This window comes from Peromyscus leucopus, chromosome 2 (assembly GCF_004664715.2).
Source record: "Peromyscus leucopus breed LL Stock chromosome 2, UCI_PerLeu_2.1, whole genome shotgun sequence".
Lineage (NCBI taxonomy): Eukaryota > Metazoa > Chordata > Mammalia > Rodentia > Cricetidae > Peromyscus > Peromyscus leucopus.
In genome coordinates this window covers 128,891,873-128,915,266 of record NC_051064.1, presented here as the reverse complement: position 1 = coordinate 128,915,266, position 23,394 = coordinate 128,891,873, and the positions used below count along the sequence as shown (strand labels likewise).

General features: G+C 49.8%; 1 protein-coding gene across 1 annotated transcript in view; it reads right to left on the bottom strand.

Moving 5' to 3' along the window:
- Csmd2 (CUB and Sushi multiple domains 2) overlaps nt 1-23,394 on the bottom strand; it is a 568,711-nt gene that overhangs the window by 331,110 nt on the left and 214,207 nt on the right. Inside the window, 3 exon segments of the mRNA XM_037203342.1 lie at nt 5,600-5,878; nt 13,265-13,389; nt 13,832-14,039. Coding sequence (XP_037059237.1) covers nt 5,600-5,878; nt 13,265-13,389; nt 13,832-14,039 — 612 coding nt within the window.

Genomic DNA, 23,394 nt, shown 5'->3' with positions numbered 1-23,394 from the left:
ACAGTCTCACCCCCCAGAGCATTCTAGCACAGTTGGTGAGGGCTGTCATCTTTTCCATGAATGCTTCTCACGGCAATCAAGGCTTCATGCCCCTCACTCAGTCTGGCCTTCCTTCCTGCCCCTTCCCTTCTCTTTGGCCCAGTAGTCCAACATGGACACACCTCTCTGCTTTCTCTGCATCCTACCTCATCCATAGCTCTGTGACCCACGGAGGAAACAGAAAAGGAAGCTCTACACAGGCCTGGCTTTTGAGACAGGAGGTAATGCCCGCGACTTAAAAGGGGCCCCCAGCGGTCACCAAGTTCACGGTTGACAATGGAAGTGTTCATCCTTCTCTGATTGCCTTTCCTCCTGTCACCCTGGGGTTTGTAGGCAGGAGGCAAAGGGCACTTGAGGGAAATCCTGGTGGGACAGGTGGCTGGTAAATTGATTCCTCCCCAAGCCTGGGGTGTAGCAGCGAGCTGTACCCATTAAGCATCTTACTTACTGCTAGCTAGGTGTGCTGGTCCGGGGGCTCCAGTGAAGAGCTGAAACTGATGGGGCTTCAGACAATGGCACGAGGCACCAGACAGCCATTTGCTTAGCAAACTGGCTAATTTTAACCTCTGCCTCTCAGACCAAAACTCTTTTGAATGGAAAGGATAAAAAAGAAAGTGATATTTAACACATTTCTATTTCTGTGCCAGAGAAAGTCTCTCTCGGGCTCTAAGTAGGAGCCTAACTGATTTCTTGGTCAAAAGGTGGTGAGAGGAAAGGGGGGGGGGCAAAAACGGAAAACAAACAACCCAGAGACCATCCATGGCTCACGCGGCCGTCAGTCCTCTCCAGTCCTGCCCACCGCTGGGCTGTTTCTGTGTTCTTAGGACTGGCCGATGACTTGCATGATTTAAGATCTTTCCTTGGCGCTGATCAGCTTTCCCTGGACAAGCGGTTTGCTGATTAATTATTAATCAGACAGAGTTTAGGAGGAGTAATCAGCAAGAGTCAGTGCTAATTTGCAAATGTCCCCCAGGAAGGTGATTACTTAAAATACTTGGTTGGAGAGGCTCCATGTTAACCTTTGCAATTAGCCGCAGGACGCTGAGATCAGCCGGGCATGGTCCTCGGGCAAACCACGCTAGAGTCCTACTAAGCGCAAAACCAGGACCTGGGCTTCCCCCCCCTTTTCTTCTTCATTCTGCAGGCAATTGGGATGGGGGTGGAGAGGACAGAAAAGGCATGAAAAAATGCAGATATATCATTAAGTAAGAAAATACCAGGTATCGACAAAGGCCTGAAATAAAGCAAGATACTATAAGATACTATGATAAACAGCTAGGGTCTGCTTGAGACTTTATGGAATTGAAAGATTTCCTGGGGAGGAGATATTTAAAGTGAACTTAATGTTTCAAAACCTACAGGTTATTTACATGAGTGTGTGATATTGAGAGAGAGAGAGAGAGAGAGAGAGAGAGAGAGAGAGAGAGAGAGAGAGAGAGAAAGAGCGCATGCCTTGAAGAAAGAGGACTTTAAGAAGGGATAGAGACAGGTCCTGCCAGCACATCCGGGGAAGGAGGAAGGCAGGTTGTAGCTGGGCTGTGGTGAGGACGGAGAGACAGTGAAGTCGGAGGGGTAGTCTAGGCAAGGTAGAACCTTGCTGTGGGATGAGACATGAAGCCAAGATTCAACCTGACTGACAACGAGAACATGTGCCTTGCTTCCCGGAGGATGCATTCTGGGATGGGTAGAATCGGGTCACTGAGTCACCCAAAGACACTGATGGCACAGAGTGGGCAACAGCAGTTTATCCTTGGAGACGGGCTGAGGTGGGAAGCCATCGGGAAGGGAGGGAGAGGGACTTTTACAGCAGGAAGGGGAGGAGAAGTCCAAATCGAAAAGAAACCATCACAACCAGAGAAAGAACAGGTAAACCAAAGGAGACTCAAGCTCACAATGGAATATAAGCCTGAAAAGAAATGAAATTCTGACTCTGGTGAACCCAGAAAACATTATTCTAAACACAAAAGAGCATGTGTACGATCTGATTACATGAGATTCTCAGAGGAGTCAGACTCAGAGGGACAGACAGAAGGGTGGTCACCACAGGCTGGAGGCTGTCATTTAATGGCTATATAGTTCAGCTGCAGGTGGATGGGAGGGTGGGCAATGATGGACAGGGTTGTTATCCAGCATCCTTAATGCCATCAAATTGTATATTTAGGGGAAAAATGGCAAATTTCATGTAATACATATTTCACCACACTAAAAAAAGACATCTACTTTGGATGTGTTCATTTTAAGATTCCTTTTAATATACATGGAGCTCAGAGGGCTGAAATTTTAACTGAGAGCTGCTGGCATACAGACAATATTGAAAACTGGTCTGTGAGGTCACCTGGCAATGAGGGGAAAGGGAGGATTTTGGGCCCTCTCAGATCTAAGTGAAAAGGCTGGGCAGGTGCTGAGCAGTGGAGAAGAGATACCCAGGCATGGCCATGGTATCAGACACATGGTTTCCCGGTAGCCAAGAAGAGGAGGCTGTCTTAGTTAGGGTTACTGTTGCTATGAGGAAATGCCATCACCCAAAAGCAAGATGGAAAGAAAGGGTTTATTTTACTTAAATTTCCATATTGCTGTTCATTATTGAAGGAAGTCAGGACAGGACCTCAAACAGGGCTGGAACCTGGAGGCAAGAGCTGATGCAGAGGTTATGGAAGGGTGCTGCTTACTGGTTTGTTTTCCATGGCTTGCTCAGCCTGCTTTATTATAGACCCCAGGATTACCAGCCCAGGGATGGCACCACCCACCATGAGCTGAGCCCTCTCCCATGAATCATTAATTAAGAAAGTGCCCTACAGGCTTCCTACAGCCTGATCTTATGGAGGCATTTTCTCATGTGAGGTTTCCTCCTTTCTGAAGACTCTAGCTTATGCCAAATATGCTGCCAGAAAACCAAATCACATGAGGGTGGATGAGTGATAGTGGATTTGGCCACCTGGGGTCACTTGCAGCCTTGGTAAGGTCTGCTTTAGTGACCATGTTGAGCACAAGTAAGAAAGAGAGAGGTTCCAGCACTTGTGGTAGCTGAGAAACTGTATGTAACTGAGTGGGATGGAGAAACAGGAAATTTTGTGGGTATCTTTTTGGTTTCGGGCTTTAGGTGGGAGATACTAGAACATGGCTGTATGCTGTTAGGTGTATTTAGAGTGGTCAAGAGATAAGGAACTAAAGGATACAAGAAAAGCAAAGGTTGTCTCTAGCAGGGATGTCTGGAGAAGAGGAGACCGGGACACAGGGAGAGGCTGGTTTGGGACAGGAGCAGGACATCAACTGTGGGGACACAGGGTACAGCAGAGGTCACCTCACCAAGCATTTTATCTGCTCACCCACATTTCCTGGCTTCCTCATAGCTAGGATGGACACTGTGGTAATTTCCAACCAATGAAAAGGGAGCCAGGAGAAAAGTGTGTTATATCTGGGTTAGGATAGTGAAAAGCCTGTGTTGGATTCTTACCTCATTCTCCCTGCCATGCCGCTGGAGAAGGTCACATACTCCAGATAGTGCAGCCACCAGATTAGGTGAGGGAGGGCGCTCTTGAGCCTGGGTGCCCACTTGCATGATTCTGGATTATAGACACTTCGTCAAGCAAGTAATATTCCTTAGTGGTATTACATGACTGAGTTTTAGCGTCGGTGGCTTTTTGTTCTTAAAATGTGTTTATTTTGTGTGTGTGGGTGTGCTTCATCTGCATATATGTCTGTGCAACATGAGTGGACCTGGTGCCTATGAAGGGCAGAAGAAGGCACTGGATTCCCTGGGGCTAGAGATACAAACGGTTGTGAGTGGGTGCTGGGAATTGAGCGTGGGTCCTCTGGAAGAGTGCCCTGGCTTGATGGTTTTAAAATTAGGGGGGAGCCAAGAGACGAGGCTGGCGAGGGAGGCAAGGGCTAGTTAGAACCAAATGGATCTTATGTGCCTTATCAAGGCCTTGGATTCTGTCTGTTAGACAACAGAGAATGATTGAGAGCTATTGCCTGGGGCTCAGAATGTCAGAGCTGCATTTTAATTAAGCCATTCTGATGGCAGTGGGGGGAATGAATTAGAGAGAGCCAAGATGCTGGGAGATCAGGAGAAAGGCTATTAAAAGCCACAAAGTAGAGAAGATGATGGGCCAAACTGAGAGAGTGGCAGCAAGAGTCAGAAGACATATTGTTGGAAGTGTGCAGGGAGAACTCAGCCCTTAATTGAAAGTGGCTGGGAGATGAGGATGGAGTGTCATCAGGGTTTGAGATAACAAGGTAGGGCCAAAAACTAACACAGGAAACAAGTCTGGCCTCTATGCAGTCAATGATGAGCAGAGAGGGGACAAACTTGGGAAGAGACAATGGTGGCATATGGCTGGGGCCACACCCGTCAAGTTATTGGCTCTACAGTCTGATACTTAGTGGCGAGGTGGGCTAGGGATCCAGCTTTGGGTTTCAAAACCAATATATTGTGTCTGAAGCCTTGATAGCAGGTAAGCTCAGCTGGGAAAGACGTGCTCCTTGAACAAGGCAATAAGGCAGGAATGGAACCTTAAGGCAACCAAAGGAGAGACACTTGGAAGGAAGGCTTAGACAGGTCCAAGGAGGAGCCAGAAAAAAAGGAAGTGGGGATATAGTTCCAAGGTAGAACACTTGCTTAGCATCTGCAAGGCCCTGGATTCAAATCCCACTAATGCATCCAAAAACCAGAAAGAGGAGCCTGGAGGTAGAGAAAGGAGAAAATACCCAATATAAGATACCCAATGTTAAGTGTTAGAGATCATCTTTCAGGATGGCATCTGAAATGTCCTTTGGAGTCAGCAGTGGGTTTTATTGAGGGGATTGGTGTCTCCTGATGATGATATCTGAGTGAAGAGGCTCAGGGAAGGCTGAGGTTTGAAGGGGGAAGTAGATGAGGGGAATGATAGGAACCAAAGGCTAGGAACGCAGTGTAGACCCCTCTTCAAGAAGCTTGGTTAAGCTAGGTGTGGTAGCTCATGCCTTTAATCCCAGAACTTAAGAGCTTTGTGAACCGGAAGCCAGCATAGCCTACAGATCCAGTTCCAGGACAGTGAGACTCTTTCTTAAAATACAGAAGCTTGGGCGGCAAATGACCTGGACACCGGAAGTCATATCACATCTTCCATGAAGTCTCCCTCCTTGGACCAGCTTCACTCCCTCCCTTCCCAAATGACCCAGACTGCGGAGTTGGACCACTCCAACAGATTATCAAATGCCAGTTTTCTATGTGAATCCTGCTGCCTCCGTGGATCTGTGAGCGTCACACTCTAGGCACTGGATGGAGAGAAGCTGAGATTAAATGAAGTCTAGATTCAGAGAGAGAGCTGAGGACGTCCTGGGAACCTGGAAAGAGATTGCAGGAGCCACAGAGGGGAGGAGGTCCGGTGGAATATAGGCTAGACTAAGCCAAGGATGAGTGGAGTGCACATTTGTGGCTGAACAAGGAAATGGAGACATCGGACATTCCGAATGAATCAACACTGTTCCGGAAGACAGGCCTTGCCAGAATGTGGGGGCCCCCCAAGAAGGGCCCAGAACAATTCCTTCCATCTGTCTTATCTGTGCCGCCAGGCACCTGGCAGCTCCTTGGGAGAGGTCGAGGACAGCATCTTGTTGTCTGTGCCCTTCACAGCCCTGGCACAGGCCTCCGAGCAGATGAAATACTTAGTACAAACCTGTTGCATGCCGTCAGAGCCATGGGGGGCAGGCCAGCTGCCCAACTTCGACTTCCCACACACAGGACTGTGAGCCCCAAGCTTCAGCAGAGCCCCCGTGTCTGTGGCAGACAACACAGCCTTGAGCCCTGCTCCTCTCAGGTCAGCCTTTTGTTCTCTTTCTGAAAGCATGTTCTCACCTGCAGCAGGGAGGAGAGGAAGTCACGCTGCCCTTCAGCAGGGAGCGTGGGAGTCAGGGCCTTGGCCCGGCAGACCCGTGCATGCCAGCGGCCTGCTAAGGCACTAATCCTTTCCTATGGCTCGGCTATGGAGCTTGTAATGTTATTTCCAACTCCAAGAGATGCATGAGATGAGATTTTAAAAGGCTAGTTATTTATGGCCTGGCTCCTGATGGATACAACAGATGCAATTTCATGGGCTCCATCAGAAGCGAACAGTTTTTGGTGTGGCTTAAAGCAGTGCGATGTAACAGGGAAGGAGAGGCAGCGGGGGCATCACATGGCTGCGGGGCAGCAGCAGGGTCCTAGTCTTGGCTGCTCTTGGTCGGCTTGCTCACCAGATCCCCCGAGTCAGGCTCAGCATCCCCAGCCCTGTACCACTCCCACCGCTTTCTGGACATCTCTGCCAGAATGGGACCTTGATCTTGCCCAGCTTCTGCCATTTAAGGAGGAGAAAAACCTTAGAAGACACATTCCAGGTCATGCATCAAAGGGAGCTAGGGCATGTGATGGTTTCACAGGCTCCGCCCCCCCCCCATCAGGATGGTCTCAGCGTCCACCTTCCCCCTCAGTGATGTCATCCTTGACCCTTTTCTCCCATTCAGTCTCCTCCCATTCTGCTCATTTCTGTTACGAGATTTCACGGGTGCCTGCTGTTCGTGATTGTTTTGGGATCGTAAGTTCCACAGAAGCATAGGCCTCCATTGTCTTCTCCACCACCATGTTCCCAGGGCCAGGCCCAAGGCCACACAAGGCACAGGCCTAAGAACTACGTGAAGACAGATAAAGCTGTGATGGAAGGAGACTGGTGATAAAGATGGGGGTGGCCTGTGACAGTGAGGGTAAAAATAAAGATGAGCTGTTGACTCTTCAGGGAAATCTGGCACCAAATTTGGCTGACATGACTGCTGAGTTCACTGACCACCCTTGCAGGTCTTATCCCCGAGTTCTGTTATTCAGAGCTATGAACAGCATGCAGCCTTATTTCCATTCTTGCTGAAGACTTGGCTTCCTTACACTGCCTGTTGTATGCTAGAACGGCCTGCAGGTATGACCTATCTCCTCCACCTCAGCCCAGCCTCTTCCCGGTGTACTCCGTCTAGTATTCAGCCCCCACAGTCATTCACTCAGAGACACGGATGCCCCCCAACCCTCTCCTCCATTCATCACCCTTCATGTGAGCCTTCAGGTCTCATGTGGCCAGGCTAGCCTCAAATTCACTCTATGTCTGAGGATGACCTTGAACTTCATGATCCTCCTACATCTGCCTCCTGAGTTCTGGGGTTATAGGTGTGCACACCCAGTTTATGTGAGACCAAGGATTGAGCCCAGGGCTCCCTACATGCTAGGCAAGTACTCATCAAGCTGTCACCTCAGCCCTGTATCTGAGATGTTTTTAATGCCCTCCCTTCCCTACCTCAGGGCTGCAGCAGCAGTCCAGGCAGGTCCTTCTCCAGCCCCAGTGCCTGCGAGCAAGTTTTACAGCGGCCTTCTGGGTCTTCAAGTTTGACCCCATTAAAATTCAGAGTATTCTTGCTCCTGTGCTTAAGATTTTCAGCAGCTTCCCGGAACTGTGGAACCTCTCTGTGAACACAGGGCTTGCAAGGTTCTCCTGAGCCCACACTCTACTGTTCATTTAGAGTCTCATGTACTAGCCTCCTCCTGCCTCAATCCTTGCACATGGCTTACAATGCCCCCAACACTGGGGATCCTTCCTTCCTGTTCCAAGCTATTGGCAAAATCTTATTCATTCTTTGGCTCAACATAAAAACCATCCCTGGGGACACATCGCTCAGTCTCAGATGCAATGTCACCACTGTGTCATGAAGTCTGATGACTTTTTTGAAGGACAGATAGTCTTAATGTTCAACTTTCTATCCCCTAGGGTTAACATCCTTGGACTGACTCATCCCTACTCTACTCCCAGCGAGAGGTCTGCAGTCATGTGACCTGGCTCTGGCCAATGAGGACATCTCTGGTTTCAGAGTGCTGAGGGGTGGACATGTGATTGAGGGCAGTTGTGGTATTGCCTTTGCAGGTACCATCAAGAAAGGCAGGGGTCACACAGACACCTCCCAAAACATTATAGCCTATCACCACTCTTCTTGGTTGCTCTCTTGGACACCTCCCAAACTTGATGGTAAGACCCTATTGCTGAAAACACCACATGTTTGACTCAGAACATGAAGAGTTTAAGCTAGTACTGACCAGGAAGCTTCATCCTTACTGGCTTAGCTTTCACAGTGCTGGAAGGTGTTATGCATGCTACTGGGTGAAGAAAGATAATTACCAGTCCTACCCAGCTGTGAACCCTGCAAGCTATAGGAATGACTGGCCTGTTAAAATAAGTGCCCACTGGTAACAGAGGCACCAATGTTACGGGAGTAACCAAACATTTTCTGGTTGGAGTTAAGGCCCACTCTGCAAATAGAGAACTTAGTCTTGGCACCATTAGTGGAGCAAGAACCTGAAGCCAGCTAGGTCACAGGCCCTAGGGAAGAACTGACCACTATTATTCTGCTAAATGGACATAATAGTAAACTGACTCCTAAAGACATATTGTTCTAACCACAGATCTCTCAACCCTCATCAGAGAAGCTTCTTGCAGTAGATGATGATTGACACAGAGACCCACAGTTGGTCAATAAGAGACCGCGGAGGGCTCAGCCCTAAATGGAACGTCAGTATCACACCCCCTGGCCTCCAGCTCAAGAGTCACTACAGAAGAGGGGAGCCAGAGGCAGTGGTTGACTACAGTAAAAGAATGTTTGCTGGACACAGCAGGGGAGTTGTGCATATGAACTGATGGTGACTGTGACGGTATGGACAAGTCCTGCATGGGATCAAGCCAGACAAAACCCTGGCATGGAGCGGGCAGTAGGTAAGGAAGTCCCACACCTAGCTGAGGAGTCACTGGCAACTGATAGCTGCTGGGAGAGGGGAAGTCCTTTTTCTTTAGCGATGTGGCCCTTGGGAGGCTATGCTTGCCACGATAGATGGCCCTACACTCATGCATTTACTGGCCACACTAAATGGACTTCATTTATTAAGAGAAAAAAAAAAAGAAGAGGGGATGGAGATGGAGGGGATAGAAGAGGAACTGGAGGGAGGGATGGGGGTGGTCTGGATCCAAACATATTAAACGCGTGTATGAAATCTGCAATAAATAAAATAAACAATAAGAAGAAAGAAAGGCACTATGTCCTCTTCCTACTAGGACAGCTAACACAGGTGGATGGCAGGGACCTGATAGGAGGCATTTTTGCCTCCTCGTGGGGAAAGCCCGCCTGAGGATGAAATGAATCCACAAGAGAGAGAAGGGGTGGGAGGAGAGAGGGCATGGCTTGCTCGCCTTGATCCAGCAGTAACTGAAGCCAGCCCTGGACTGTTCAGTGACAGACATTTACTTTTCAGCTTAAGTCAGTTGGAAATGGGGTTTCAGTTCTCAAACTGCAAGAGTCTTAGCCATTGCACTTCTCTTTGCAGCCTCTGGGAGAACCTCTTTTATACACCTTAGAAAAATACCTAGTGTATGATATTGTGAACCATTGAATAATAGTCTCCTCCTGGTGCTAGATGTGAGCCGCAGGGTCCAGTACAGTGCTCGGCTATTAGAAAAATGTTCATGGACTGAATAAATAACTCCCCAGGCCCCGGGCCTGTGTCTTTGTGTCCTCAGTATCTAGGAAAGCCTGGTTCATAGAAGGGTCTCAATAAAAGATTATAGAAAATAAATAGGAGGAGTAACAAAGCATACAAATAATCGAAACCAACTGTTAGTTGTGAATGAACAAATAAGCAAATAGGTATTATAAGCAGACCCCCACAGGCATCCATCGTGCGCCTTCTGACTCCGGCTGCTTCTAATGGTCCCTCAATGAAACACCTAGTCAAAAGTCACTGAGATCAAATGGCTGCAGTGTGTTTAAATTTCGTGCGTTGAATGCCCAATAATTAAAACGAGGTCTTTCAAAGGGAGAGAGAGTGCTGCCCCATAACATTGAAATGACTGCCTTTAAAGGAGACTAGAATGTTTGTGTCCCTAACAACACAAACAAAAGCGAGCCAAGGAAGGGGGGATAATGTAAGGGGACTCTGAGGGCTAGAACGGAGTCTGTGAAGCTCTGGGTCCCTAGAGATGCCACATCTTGTCCCTTGTCCCTCAGAGAATGGATATGGAGTGGTCTCCAAACCGGAAGTACTGTACCAGGGAGGAGCCTGGCAGCAGTGCACCTGTTCAAGCCTCCATGCATGTTCTGTATGGCATGAACCCCATTTTCAAATGTGTAAACTGAGACTCAAAAGGGGTCATTTACTATGTGAGATTATAAAGCTACCTAAGGCCAAGTGTATCTGACTCCCAGGCTCGCCCTCTCCTCATCTGGATGGCCTGATGGATGGAACTCGAGGTCTAACCCTAGAAGAGCTGTGTTGGGATGATGGGCCACAAGACAGAGGAGTGGGGGGAGGGGCAAGTCTAGTGGTCTCTCCTTGGCTTTCCCTGCAGTGATTACCTCATTGGTGGAGAGGCTGTCTCTGTAGCCAGCTGGCAGTAATTTCTCATCTCAGCCTGACCCAAAGTCCTCCAGAGACCCAGGTCTCACATAGTAACAGAGTTTCTCACATCCCCAAACCCAGCCTTTTGACGATATCATGGTCTCTTGAAAATAGCAACACTGAGAACATTTTCATTTAATGTGATAGGAAGGTGTGGGGTCCACTGAGGGTCAGAGGTCAAACTCACCCACTCAGTAAGAGCAGAACATGCAGAGAGAGTGCCCCCCCTCCGTCAGCCAAAGAAAATCTGGTGTGTGTGTGTGCATGTATACACACCTGTGAAAGGGGCTGGGTGTTGGCTCAGTGGCACATATGTGGCAGTGATGTGGAGAGGTATGCCTGGGTACCATGGCAGCACATGGATGTCAGGAGTAGGGCAGACTGTATTGGGATTATTCAAGCACAGCTTTTGCTCATGGTCAATCCCCTGCACCCATACAATGAATGAAGGGCAAGAGGATCTAAGTCCTAGGATTCTCTAAACATGGTGAGATGGCCCAGTTCAGGGCTCACGGTAGTAACAGCTTTCTCCATAGCAGGCACTTGGGGATTTCTAGAAGGCCAGTGCAAACCAGAAAGACCAAGTCCACCAAGATGTCACATGCTGATGGGCTCTGGGGATGGGCTCCCCTGCTGTTTCTCTGTAGTTTTCTCCCCCAACCCTCATTATGTCACTGCGAGGTCGCCTAGTAATTATTACCTGCCGCACTCTTGGCCGCTGGTTTCCTCTGTTTTATGAACTCCTGCACTGAGAGGTGGCAGGCTCACTTCTGAAATAGCCTGACTTGGCGAAACAGAAGATTGCAGACCATATTCCTGCACTAGTTCAGACTATCCCAACGAGAGGAGCCCCTCAGGCAAACCCCAATGTTTTTCTCACTCAGTGGAGGGAAGACTGGAAACTGACTCAGGCTTATTGTATGCACCCTTCTCCTCTGAATCCACAGCAACCTGCTGCTAGGGAAGAGGATGGCAAGTATGTCTTTCAAAAACTCTCATCTCCCCCACAGGTAAACAGATGCCCAGTCATTCACATCTGTTTCTTTGAACAGGCCCCAGAGTTCGAGAGCACAGCCTGGAATCTCCTCTACGCTCACAAAGTGGTCTACCCACACCAGCAGCACAGCTTTTGGCAAGCATCTGGGAAGTCCTGAAGGAGAGGGGCAGGGGAGAAGGTTTCTTCTTCCCACATCCCCATCCAGAGCCCCAGGCTTATTTTACCTGTGACTGCCAGGCTCATATGAACTAGAACAACAAATACATCCTGCCTGTCACCTACAACACCAGCCCTCTCATCAATTCAAATTTAATCTTATGGCCAAGAGTTGGGAATGACCTCTCCAGCGATCTCCTCGGTGGAATACCTTCCCCAATGGGTGACTTAAAGGAACTGACTGACTCTTTGAGCTCTGTTTCGGGTCACGAGTTCAGGTGATGTGTAGACTCACAGCTGGGGGCAGAAGCCATAGGAGATCATTAGGTCCACAGATGGAAAACTGAGTCAAAGATGCCTGGGGTTGGAAGAGAGGGGGCAGGTAAGGACACCATCCTTACATCTGTATAGAGGCTAGAACAAGCAAACCATGTCCCAGTCTTATCAGGGGGAGAAAGACATTGTAGCGAGCTAGCTACACAGCCATGGGAAACCATCCTAGAAAGCATGCTAGAGCTGGCCCAGAAGACAGGTTTTAAGTGGGGTTAACCTGGGCTACAACCCTAGCACTATGTGACATCAAGCAAGCAGCAGAACCCCTCTGGTCCTTATTTTCCTCTTTTATAAAGGGAGGGAAATTATGTAACTTACTTTATAGGGACCTTATGAACATGCAATGAAATTATAGCTATAAGGGACTTAGAACTGGCCTGGCACCTACGGGTAAAAATGCTCAATAATTGCCACTTTCATCATATTCTATTTTGGAGGACTCTGTAATGATGCAAGACAAATTCTCATGATTCCATGCTAAGTTAAAAATACATGAGTAGAGAGATTCAGATACCATTTTATAATATTAAAATGTATAAATAGCCAGCGAAGGGGAGAAAGGCCAAGGGGCACACATCATGGTGTTAATCAGTGCCCCCCACTTCTCTCTGTCTTTTCATATTTTCCCCAAGGAGCACAAAGATTCCATTTGCTGTGAGAAGAATGAGTAATTTACAAAATGAGCCTGGGGCTCCATGGTCTGCAGGCTGGGCAGCTCAGGGAAACTCCAGGTCTTTGCTCCCACACTGCTCAGAGGTACATTTATAGAATCCACACAACCTCCAAGGTGGACTTCTTTGCCCAACAGAGAGCACACTCCTCAAAGGACTGCATCTGGCTCAGGCACGGTTTTCACCATCACGAGATCTGGCATGCAGGAAGCATACAATCACAGCCTTTCATTCCTCCTTTCCCTTCCAGCTCCCTCTTTTCCTGCCTGACCAACACCCCAATAACTACCCTATCTATGTCCTGAAACATTTTCCTCTCCTGGTTCTCAAGCCCCTAGTTCCTGCTTCTTTTGGAATATACAGCAATGCCCTTCTGCCCCTTGGGCCATGCCCTGAGCCATCTCTGCCACAAAATCCACAAAGATGCCCATCCCAGCCTGCCCTACATCTGGAAATTTTTCTGCTGGATCCTGATGTGCCACGAATACCCCCAGGCAGCTTCATCCTGATAGCAGAGTCACAGTATGACTCTAAGGTCATGCATGTATATATCACACAACTGAACACAGTAACACAGTAAGGCTGGTCACACACCAGTTCCGTAAGCCCTCCTCAGCCTGCCTGGGCACATACTATCAGTCTGAGCTTGGTGTCTTGGATGCCGAGCCCCTAGCCTCTCATGCCCTCCCTCCTCCCTGGCCTGCCAACATCTGGGAGCATCTGGGATATTCACGAAGAAGAGTAGCCCGCTGGCACAGCTGGCAAGAGGGAGGTGAGTCCCTTCATTACTCCCCCTACACGCACTGCCCACGCCTCCAGGCCCCAGCAGTGCTTGGAAGAGCAACGTCCCCTGAAGGTGCCTGTGTCATCCAGAAATGCAACAAGATTCCACACAGTGCTACCGGGGCCCGTGTCATGAGACCAAAACATTTTTAGCTTGAATTCAGGTTTCTTAACCGAGTTCCATCCTAAACTCTTTAGCAAGGGCACACTCTGAATCAGATATGAAAATCCCTGTAAAAACGCAGCTCCGCTTCAAAATCATGCAGTGATTTCTCATTATGATGAGATGCAAAGACTCTTGGGTTCAAAACAAGCCGGCGGGGGCAGGGAGAGGATGCAAAGGACACCTTGGGCAGTCTGGTCCTCCCCAGCTGCAGAGGCCACAAGGGAAGGAGTGGGGACTGACAGGGAACTCACCAGAGAGAGGAGCCTTCGGTCCCTGTGACCTCCAGGAAGTCGTAGCCGTCCTCTAGCTGGAAGTCAATAAAGACCAGGGCGATGGTGTCCCCAAGCTCAGCCAGGATGGTCCATGTGCAGTCAGCATTGTTATGGTACTCAGCGGGAAAGTGGGGGCTGGAGATGATGCCACTCTGGCCCCGCAGGGTCCCGCCACAGGCATCATCCGCTGTGGGGAGAGATAAAAGGTTCCTGTGAGTGGTAGGGTTTCTGGGCCCTGGTTTCACCCATTGGGGCAGAAAATCACCCCTGGCATGTGGTTGTGTGAGCAACTGTCACAGGTCTGGTCTTCTGGGAGGACAGCTCATTCTCCAAGGACATAGATAAATAGCGGAACATGTTACTTAAATGAGTCAACTAGGGAAGGAGGAATAGAAGAGGCCTCATTAGAGCTGGGTTTTGTGGGATAAATAGGAGTTCACTAGATAGAGTGGGTGCAGAAGAGTGGTTCTTGGGGGAGGGAACCAAAGGGCTTCACCTGGATGGCGCCAGGACTAGGGACTTCTGAAGGAAGGGACATTCATCCCAACCCTGAGAGAGGAATGGAGAAGAAGGAAAGTGGTGAGGAGGCGGCAGTGGGTGTGGAGAAGCAAACGGGTCAGGGTGGGCAATGAACATGGCCAGGTGCATGAGGCAGGAGCCAGAGTGGGAGGAAGGGGAGGTCAACCAGCCCATCCGCCAAGGCTTGCGACGGCTTTGGCTCCGCTTGGCAGACGGAAGGAGAGCTGCAGTATGACGAGGGGTCTCAGTATGGAGTCAGGGGCCAGGCCCAGAGTAGAAGGACACCCTTGGTGCTCAGGAAGGTACCTGGTGCTGTGGATCCTGGGTAGAGGAGGGCAGAGGGGGAGGGGAGAGGGAGAAAGCGAGTGTTTAGGGGAAGGGCTGGGGGTGGGGGTGGGAATGGAGCCAGAGCAACCGTCGCTCTGTTGTTGGGAGCCACAGGGTCTGCAAAGTCTCAGCCTAGCCTGGTCCCCAGCTGTCTGGCCAGGGTGTGGGGCGGAGGGTGGAGGAGTAGGAGGATGCTGGCCCGGGGCAGAGGACTTCAGAGCCCCATGGCAACTTCCCCTGTGAGAACACTGTGTTCTCACTCAGCTCACCGGACTTGCCTCTGTGCATCCTGTCCTAGACCTGGGCCTGCAGGGGTGGGCCTGCTCCTGCTGGGACTCCTTGGTGTCTCCCACGTCCACAGCACACACCTGGAGGTCACAGGTGCTCCAGTCACCTCAGCCATGGCTCCTCCCCCCATCTCCCGCTGGATCTCCCATGCCCTCTCACAAGGGCAGGGCTGGATGCACACAGGAGTACCAGTCTGAGCCTATGCTCTTACTCAGTAAAAACCATCCCTAACCCACTGTCACTCAGGATCAGGGAAAGCCCCCCCCCCCCAGCTTCCCTTGCTTCCTGTCCTCCCCTCCCCCACACAAGCCCCCTCTTGGATCCTTTAACCAAAGTCCACATATCTCTCTTTCTGGAATCTTCTCTCTCTTGTTGAGCCTGCCCAGCTTCCTCCTAAGGTTTTAGGTCCTTGTCTAAGTGTCACTTCCTCAAGGATCTTTCCAGAAACACCCCCTGACTCCCATCACGCATGCCATATGCTTTCCTATCATTACTTCCACCCTTTTTTGTCCATGACATTATTGCTTACTTCCTATCTAGACTGTCTGCCCTGTGCCCAGCACTTAGCACATTTCTTGGCATGAGACAGGCATTCACCGAGTATCTGGTGAACCAAGAGACTAAGCAGGAAGGTTACGCTACATTGTCAAGGCCACACAGGAAGTGGCTACGGCAGGGTTCTAGCCGAGTCTCTACACCAGGATGCCAGTCTCCTCTACACTAAAGACCTTCCCTGGTTGACAGTGGCTTGTTAGGCCATTGGAAGACTTTCAAATGTCCGAGAATTAGCCAGGAACTCCTGGACCATGCCGAAAGCAGGAACCAGGTCTTGAAGAGTCCTTAGGCCAGAGCCACCTGTGCGCTCAGAGAAACTTGTCTCTCTTCCGTCCTGAGCTCCTCTGACCCACTGGCTCTGGAACCATTCTGTTTTGATTGAAGATGCTGTAAAAGCTGTTTGGAGATTTCCTCACACTTTAAACAAGACGTCGTATTTCATAGTTACAACTTTGGAGTCGTAAAATACGACCTTCAGCGGATGCCCAAGCCCTAAAATATTCATCCATGCTTTCTCCTTTGGCAGGGGGCCTCCTGCGCCGCCATCAAGTCGTGCGTTCCAGGTGCAGGTGCGCCATGCTGATATATGCCTTGCCAAGCTTATGACTTTATTTATGATTGGCTTTAGCTCCTCCTGAAGTCTCTCCAATTAACTATAATTTCAGAAAGCCATCCCTCTGTCCCCTCTGCCCCTGTCAGTTCTTCGGTGACTCAGTGAAGGAAGGAATGAGAAGAGCAAGCCTCTCCTTTGAGCACCCTGGGATGTCTGGGAGCTACAGGGTCCTGCCCTAAGAGTCACAGCTTTAAGGATCTTTCTAGAATCAGACTTTCACATCATATGCTTTCAAAGCACCAAATATCTCTGTAACTAATTACATAGATTCTTTCCATCCCCCCATCCCCTGTCCCCTGGGTCCCTGGCCTCTGCAGAGTGAAAATGGCACAGAGAGATATCACTATCCTGAAACTCCAGAGTGAAAACCGGAGTAGCAAGGCTTAGACTCCCTAGATGTACAGCCCTAAGGCAGGCACACGGGGAGAGTCAGCAACCCAAAGCCTCTGTGGCTTGAAACACACACACACACACACACACACACACACACACACACACACACACACACAACTTCTCAACAATGCACTTAGAAACCTAGAAATGCACTGAGATGCATGTACACCTTCTTCTAACAAAGCAGTCAGCCATTCTGACCTGTCGCTCCCCAGAAACCCTCAGTATTGTTGCAGTCAAATACCTCCCTGAGCTTATCCTGAAACCAGGGTCAGGGTGATGATCTAGTCTGAGCTGGCTTTAGGTGTATGTGCAGTAAGGCAACCTGTGTCCTCAGAATAGATTTGTAGGGAAAAACCCTATTTACGATCCTATGCCTATGCGTAAGTGGGCATGTGCGTGATTAAAGTTGGATACACCATTGGAAAAGGTATGCAGAGTGAACTAAGGCTTATATAACCCTAGTCTATCATTCAAAACAAAAAGACCACTTAATCCATGCCCCTCGAAATAATTCCTTCCCCTCCTCCTGGACCCACAAATGGAAGCATCTAGGTAATAACCAGAGGCTCATGGGAATAGTGTCATTAGCCAGATTCTTTCCACAGACAGTGTCCCCTCATCTGGGCCTCATGAGGGGAGAGTGAAATTCAGCAGCTCTTTTTGGTTGGTGTAGTTTCACAAGTATTCTTCAAAAGGCTCGTGTTGGACTCTTGGCCCCAACGTGGAGAGCAGTCATCAAGAGGTGACGGGATTCTAAGGGCCCCGCCTTCCTCCATGGACTGACCCACTAATGGCTTCATAACTGGATAGAAACTTCTGGAGGTGGGGCATAGTTGGAGGAAATGGATTGCTGGGATCATGTCTTTTGAGGCCATCTCTTGCCCTGCAAACCCATCTTCATGCCTCCTGGATGTCTACAGTGAACAGCCCCCTCCACACAATCCCACCACCATGATGTTCTGCCTCCTCTTGAGCCCAAAGCAAGGGAGTCAGCTGACCTTAGCCTTGAGTTCCTGAAACTACAAGCCAAGACAAGCCCTTCCACCTATTGAGGATTTTCTCTTGTGGATTTGTCATAGTGATGAGAACCTGATCAGTGCAGGCTGCATTAGGGGGCTCTTTTTTGTGAGTGTCCTTCACGGGACAGGCTGTGCACTGAGAACCCTCAAGCCACATAAGAATTCAGCCGTGTCACCCCTGTGATGGTTAGTGTCAGTTGTCAACTTGACAGAAACTAGAATCACCTGGGACATGGAGCCCCTGGGCATATGTGGAGGGTTTCTCTTGACTATGTTCACTGATGTGAAGACTCTGCCTACTGTGGGCGGCACTATTCCCAGGCTAGGATCCCAGGCTATATAAGAAGAGACAGGGAATTCTGCAGCAGCATCCATCTCTCTTTTCCTAACAGTGGATGCAATGCTGCTTCGAGCATCTGCAACCGTGACTTGCATCCTGCTATGACTGACTATATCCTTGAACTGCAGGCCAGAAGAAACCCTCTCTCCTGTAAGTTGTTTTTATCTGAGTATCCTGTCACAGCCACTGACGAGAAACTAAGGCAATCTCCATGTTATAGATGAGGAAACAGAGGCTGAGTTTAAAACAGCCCCATAGCCACAGCTACCTATGCCAGAGCCAGAATTTGAACCCAGGACTCCTTGGCTTCAGAGCTGCCCCAGTCCACACCTGTTTCTCTGCCTCACAAGCTTCACTAAACAATGTCTGATCCTGCTGCCCTCGGGCAGACATGTTAGGCTTCGCACACTCCCCTCCCTGACATGCAGAGGGACCAGTTCTCAAGCCCTGTACCAGCAAGGGGAAGGCGCTTCATAGTCAATGTGTCACTGTGATTATGAGTCTCCTGCTGAGGTAACTAGATGGCCAACATCCTTGTCCACAGTTGGAGGTGGTGGGAGGGGGCAGTGGTGGCCAGGAAAATAGGCAGCAGGGACACAGCCTTGGGCTGTCCCAGCGTCACTACCTCTTCCTATCCCATAAACAGAACCACCCACCTTGTCTCCAGGCCTTGGCCCCTTCCCTTCATTCCCAACAGGGACTGGCAACATCCTGGCCTCTTTAGGCTTCTGTAAGGATTAAATTAGACAAAGCAGGGCCAGCATGTCAATCAATGCTGGCCAGCAGTGTCTGCGGCAGAGAGTCACAGTAGCAGCTGGAACGAAGCCCTCTGCCGGAAGCATCTCTAAGCAGAACCTCAGTCCATTTTGAACTCAGCAGTGCCATTATTCCCAATGACTGCTGGGAAAACAGACACAGGGAAACTGAGTGATGGCCCCACGCCTCTTAGCATGTTGATACAAGTGTAGACCTGGATCAGGGGATGGGACTTCAGACCCCATGCCATGACTTGTCCTACTCCAGGAGGTTGTCTGTAAGAACTACAACTGCACGGCTCAGGCTCAGTTACTACCAGTTCACACCACAATTTACTTCAGCTGCAAACTGATGAATTTGACTGACAGCCACAGCAGGCCCCATGTGTGGTACCCGGGTCCCCTACTATCTGCACTGCTGCACAGGACATCTGACTCCTCCCATCAGTTCTTACTGCATAGTTGTGGCTAGCTCAGAACTCCTTTGGCTGGAGAACGAGCATCCCTACATCCCCGGCTCACAAGCACCCTCAAATTTTACCCCGAGGAAACTAGTTCTTGAGATTCTGGAGGGCACAGGCCCCTGACCCTGTCCTGGTCAACCTCAACTTGCCCATCATCAACCCTATCTGGCCAACACTTCAGAAAGAGCTTTCTGGTCAACCTCAGACCTTCACTTATTAGCAAGGCCTATGAATTACACTCTAAACTGAGCCCCAGATCTTGTATGCTCGACCCTTCACTTCTACCAAGGCCACCCCGGGTCTAGTTTTATCAGCTCCACCAACCTGTCTGAAGCAGCTACTTCCTAATTGTCTCCCCTATGCCTCCTGCCCAAATACAGCCCCTCTCCGTTTTGTGTCCAGAGGGAATATGTATGCATGTGTATGAGTCTGTATGGGTGGGTTGTTTTAGAGGCCAGGTCAAAGTTGGGATCTTCCTCAGCCTTATTTATTTAGTTTTATTTTTTGAGATAGGGTCTTTCAGTGAACCTGGAGCTCACTGATTTGTCTAAAACAGTTCATAGGGAGCCCTCTGCCTCTGCCTTCTCAGCTCTGAGGTTATAGTTGTGAGCTGCCTGGCCCAGCTTGTATAGGAGTGCTGGGGTCAAACTGGAGTCCCCATGCTTCTACCAGACACAGTTTACCCACCAAGACATCTCCCTGCCTGCTCCATGGACCTTCCTTTAAAAGTAAATTGAGGGGCTAGAGAGAGATAGCTCAGTCCTCTGCTTTTCCAGAGGACCCAGGTTCATTTCCCAGAACCCACATGGCAGCTCACAACTGTTTATAACTCAAGGGATCTGGCACCCTCACACAGACATACATGTGGGCAAAACACCAAAGCACATAAAATAAACATAAATACATTATTTTTAAAAAGTAAGTTGAATTGAGCCTGACCTTCACTTAAAGCCCCCACCCCCAGCTGCCTCCTTAATTTTGACCTTAACCACACCTCCTCACCCTGCCTCACACAAGCCTACCATCCCCACTCACTCCCATTTTGCACAGAAGCCTATTTTCTGTTCCTTTAACAGGTCCCGTTCTTTTCTAAGTCAATCTCTGTACTCGCTGGAATGTTCTTCCCCAGTCTGTACTCAATAGGCTCTTTCTTGTCATTCAGGACTCAGTTTACCTGTCTCCTCCCAAGAGACCTCTCCTGAAGCACACCTAGAAAGACAAGCTGCATCCATCTAAAGAAGCCTTCCTCATTGCCTTCCTGATACTCATCCACATCCGCATTTATTTGATGTCTGTCCACTTCCTGTCTTTTGACTTCTGGGATACAAACTCCATGAACTCGGATTTGAGCTTGCCTCAGTCATCACTGTAGCCTTCTGAATCTAGACCAGAACCTGGCACAACAAGCAGTTAATTAACGATGCCTAGATGGCACACAATAGGCAGCTGATGAATGATGTCTAGTAGGTACACCATATGTAGACACGTTAATGGAAAGTTGTCAAATCACTGAGGAAACGAGTGAAGATTAGCGATTAGCCCTGTAAGGCTATTGCGAATAGACCAACTTTAGGGCTCAGCGAGGTTTAGCTGCATTCTAGTGACCACACAGCTCTAGCTGCTATTGCTAGGACCTGTCTGATTCCAAATACTGCCCCATTTTACAGTCTGCAGTTACACACACACACACACACACACACACACACACACACACACACACACACACCCACCAGGGCCCAGAAATGCCGACCAAAGCTTGGAACCTGCTGTCCAAACTGCTGACTGAATGCCTGTCCTGTGGGGGTCTAGTGGCAGCTAGCAGTGTTTGTCCTGACTCTCCAAGGCCAAGCCCATCTTGCTCTAGCCAGTTTCTCCCAGGCGCCCGCTTCTTGGTCCCCTGCGCATTTGAAATCCCCCCTTCTTCTAAAGCTTTCTTTGATCCCGCTCCGATGCTCTTCCGAGTCAGAGGCCGGCTGCTGTCACACACATGGTCTTCCTTGCTACGGATCAGAGAGTTTCCAGCATGCTTGTGTCTCTTAGGGACGTCTGCCTTTGTGAATGCGCCTGGAGTGGAACATCAAGGGAAACCACAGGCCTTGCCTTCTGCTCTCCGCTCCCTGATCAGAACCCAGATGGCCAGGATCCTCAGAAGGAGGGATCCTTGAGAGTCAGCTCCAGGATTGCTGTGCCTGGAACCCCAGTTTCACCATAGCTCCCCTCGGCTTGTGCTCTGACTTGCACCTTGACCCCGACCCCCGTTTCAGTGGCACTCTGGATAGAGCAGGGCTTCTGAGTCTGCTTAGGGAGCTTTGGCCACGTGTCCCACAGAAAGCTTCCTCTTTGGTTGCATGCCTGCTGGCCACTAATGCTGAACAAGGCCTAGACAGGCTGCTGCTCATTCAGCAAATACTTGCAGGCAGCTTTCCATTGGGGGGGCTAATAATCTACTCATGATACCAGCCCTGGAGAGCCCTGTGTGGGAGGCTCCTTCCAGAGCATAAACCCAGCCATGTTGGCACAGCTGTGGCATCTCATGTGGTTTGGGCAATTGGTGAGCACTTTTGCTCCAGGGCAGTTGACCTCCTGAGAACAGCCTAAAGAATTGCTTTCAGGTGGGCACTTACGTTACTGAGGATGCATCAATGAAGGCAGAGCTCTTGGGGTAATAACGAGGGAGGCCCAGGATTCTGCGAGCAGGAAGCAAAGGCATCTCAGCCCCACAGGTGGTTGGGAGGCTCTGCCCTAAGCTTTACTTCTGTGTGCAGATGGAGACATTTTCCCTGTGGCTCATGTGGGAGCTCTTTCAGAGGAGACTGAACAGCAGAGACAAGTTCTTTCTAGAAAGGTCTTGTGCTCCATGTTAGAGACACAAAAGTTGTCAAAGTTCATGAAGAAGAGCTCCTGGGGTGATGCTGAGCAATGAGAGACTCGGTCAGACTTGTGCCTTCCATGGCCGTAGAGGATGAATGGGATGGTATGTAGGTAGGGCCTGGTAGGTGCCATTCTGCAAAGGAATGCCTGCAGCTATGAGGGCTCAGTCTGCAGCAGAACCAGGAGGTGGGGGCAGGACCTATGGGTGGCTCCGCTTGGCCACCAAGGATAGCGAGGCTTCGCAAACCTACAGCCATCGGCCAAAAGAGCAGGTTTGGGAAAAACAGAGTTTGAATGAACCAAGGGGGATGCACATCCAAGGGGAGCTGTAGTGGTGTCGTTTCCATCTGGGCCAGAACTCTGAACAGGCTGTCATATCGAAGACAAGAGATCCCAAGAGATAATGGGGAGCTCCAGGATGAAAGTCAGGGAGAAAAGGAGAATCGTGATCAAGAGTGGAGCTGCAGGGAGATGGAAGAGACTAGGAGAGAGTACTCTCCTCGCCACACTCACATACTCCAGGTGTGGTGTGGTGTGGCTGCTGTCCGCAGGCACACACACACCACCCCCCACCACCCCCCATGGCAGGACATGCTGGCACTGGATGGTGGTGACCTAGTCAGAACTGGCTCGTGTCACTTACCTCTGCTACTGGGGTTTGCAAAAAGGCAATTTAGCAGCCAGTCCCAGTTTCTTGGTGTGTGTGTGTGTGTGTGTGTGTGAGAGAGAGAGAGAGAGGGGGGGGTCTCTTTGGTTAGGAAAATGCCACTCTATGCCTTAGAGGGGAGGGGAGTGTTAGAGAATGCAAAATCAGGAAGGAGCCAGGCTTTTGTGCTTACAAAGTGGATGGAAGTCCTGAACCAGGGCCAAGTGCAGGGAGCCTTCAGGCAGAAGGGACCGGAGAAAGAGGAGATGACCAGCGTCTTTTGCTTTTTAGGGGAAGCTGCCATCAACAAGGCAGAGCAGAGAGAAGTACCAGGAAGGCCAAGCCACAAGCATGCGACATGTTTGTGGTAACTCATCTGCTGAGAAAAGATGGAAGGTCCCAGCACTGTGACACCCTTCAGTGAATGATGTGGTCCCACAAATGCCTCTGGGTTTCTGTTCACCGAGCTTTACAGGGTTTGGTTTTACGGAGGTGGGAGGGTCCAGAAAAATATTCCAAGTTCCCAACCTACTTGCCAGAGTAGAACCAGTGCTGGGAGTTAGGTAAGAAGAAGTTGAGGAAAAATCCAGAAAGTATAGGCAGAGGAGTTCTGCCTAACAGGACAAATCTGGGCTCTGTAGATGAGACTTGGATTACATTTGTATTGAGTTTGTCTTGGACCAAAGGGTGCGATGTCTGTCATGCTTAAGAAAGGACTGTGCTTCCTGGATTACAACTGAGACACGCAA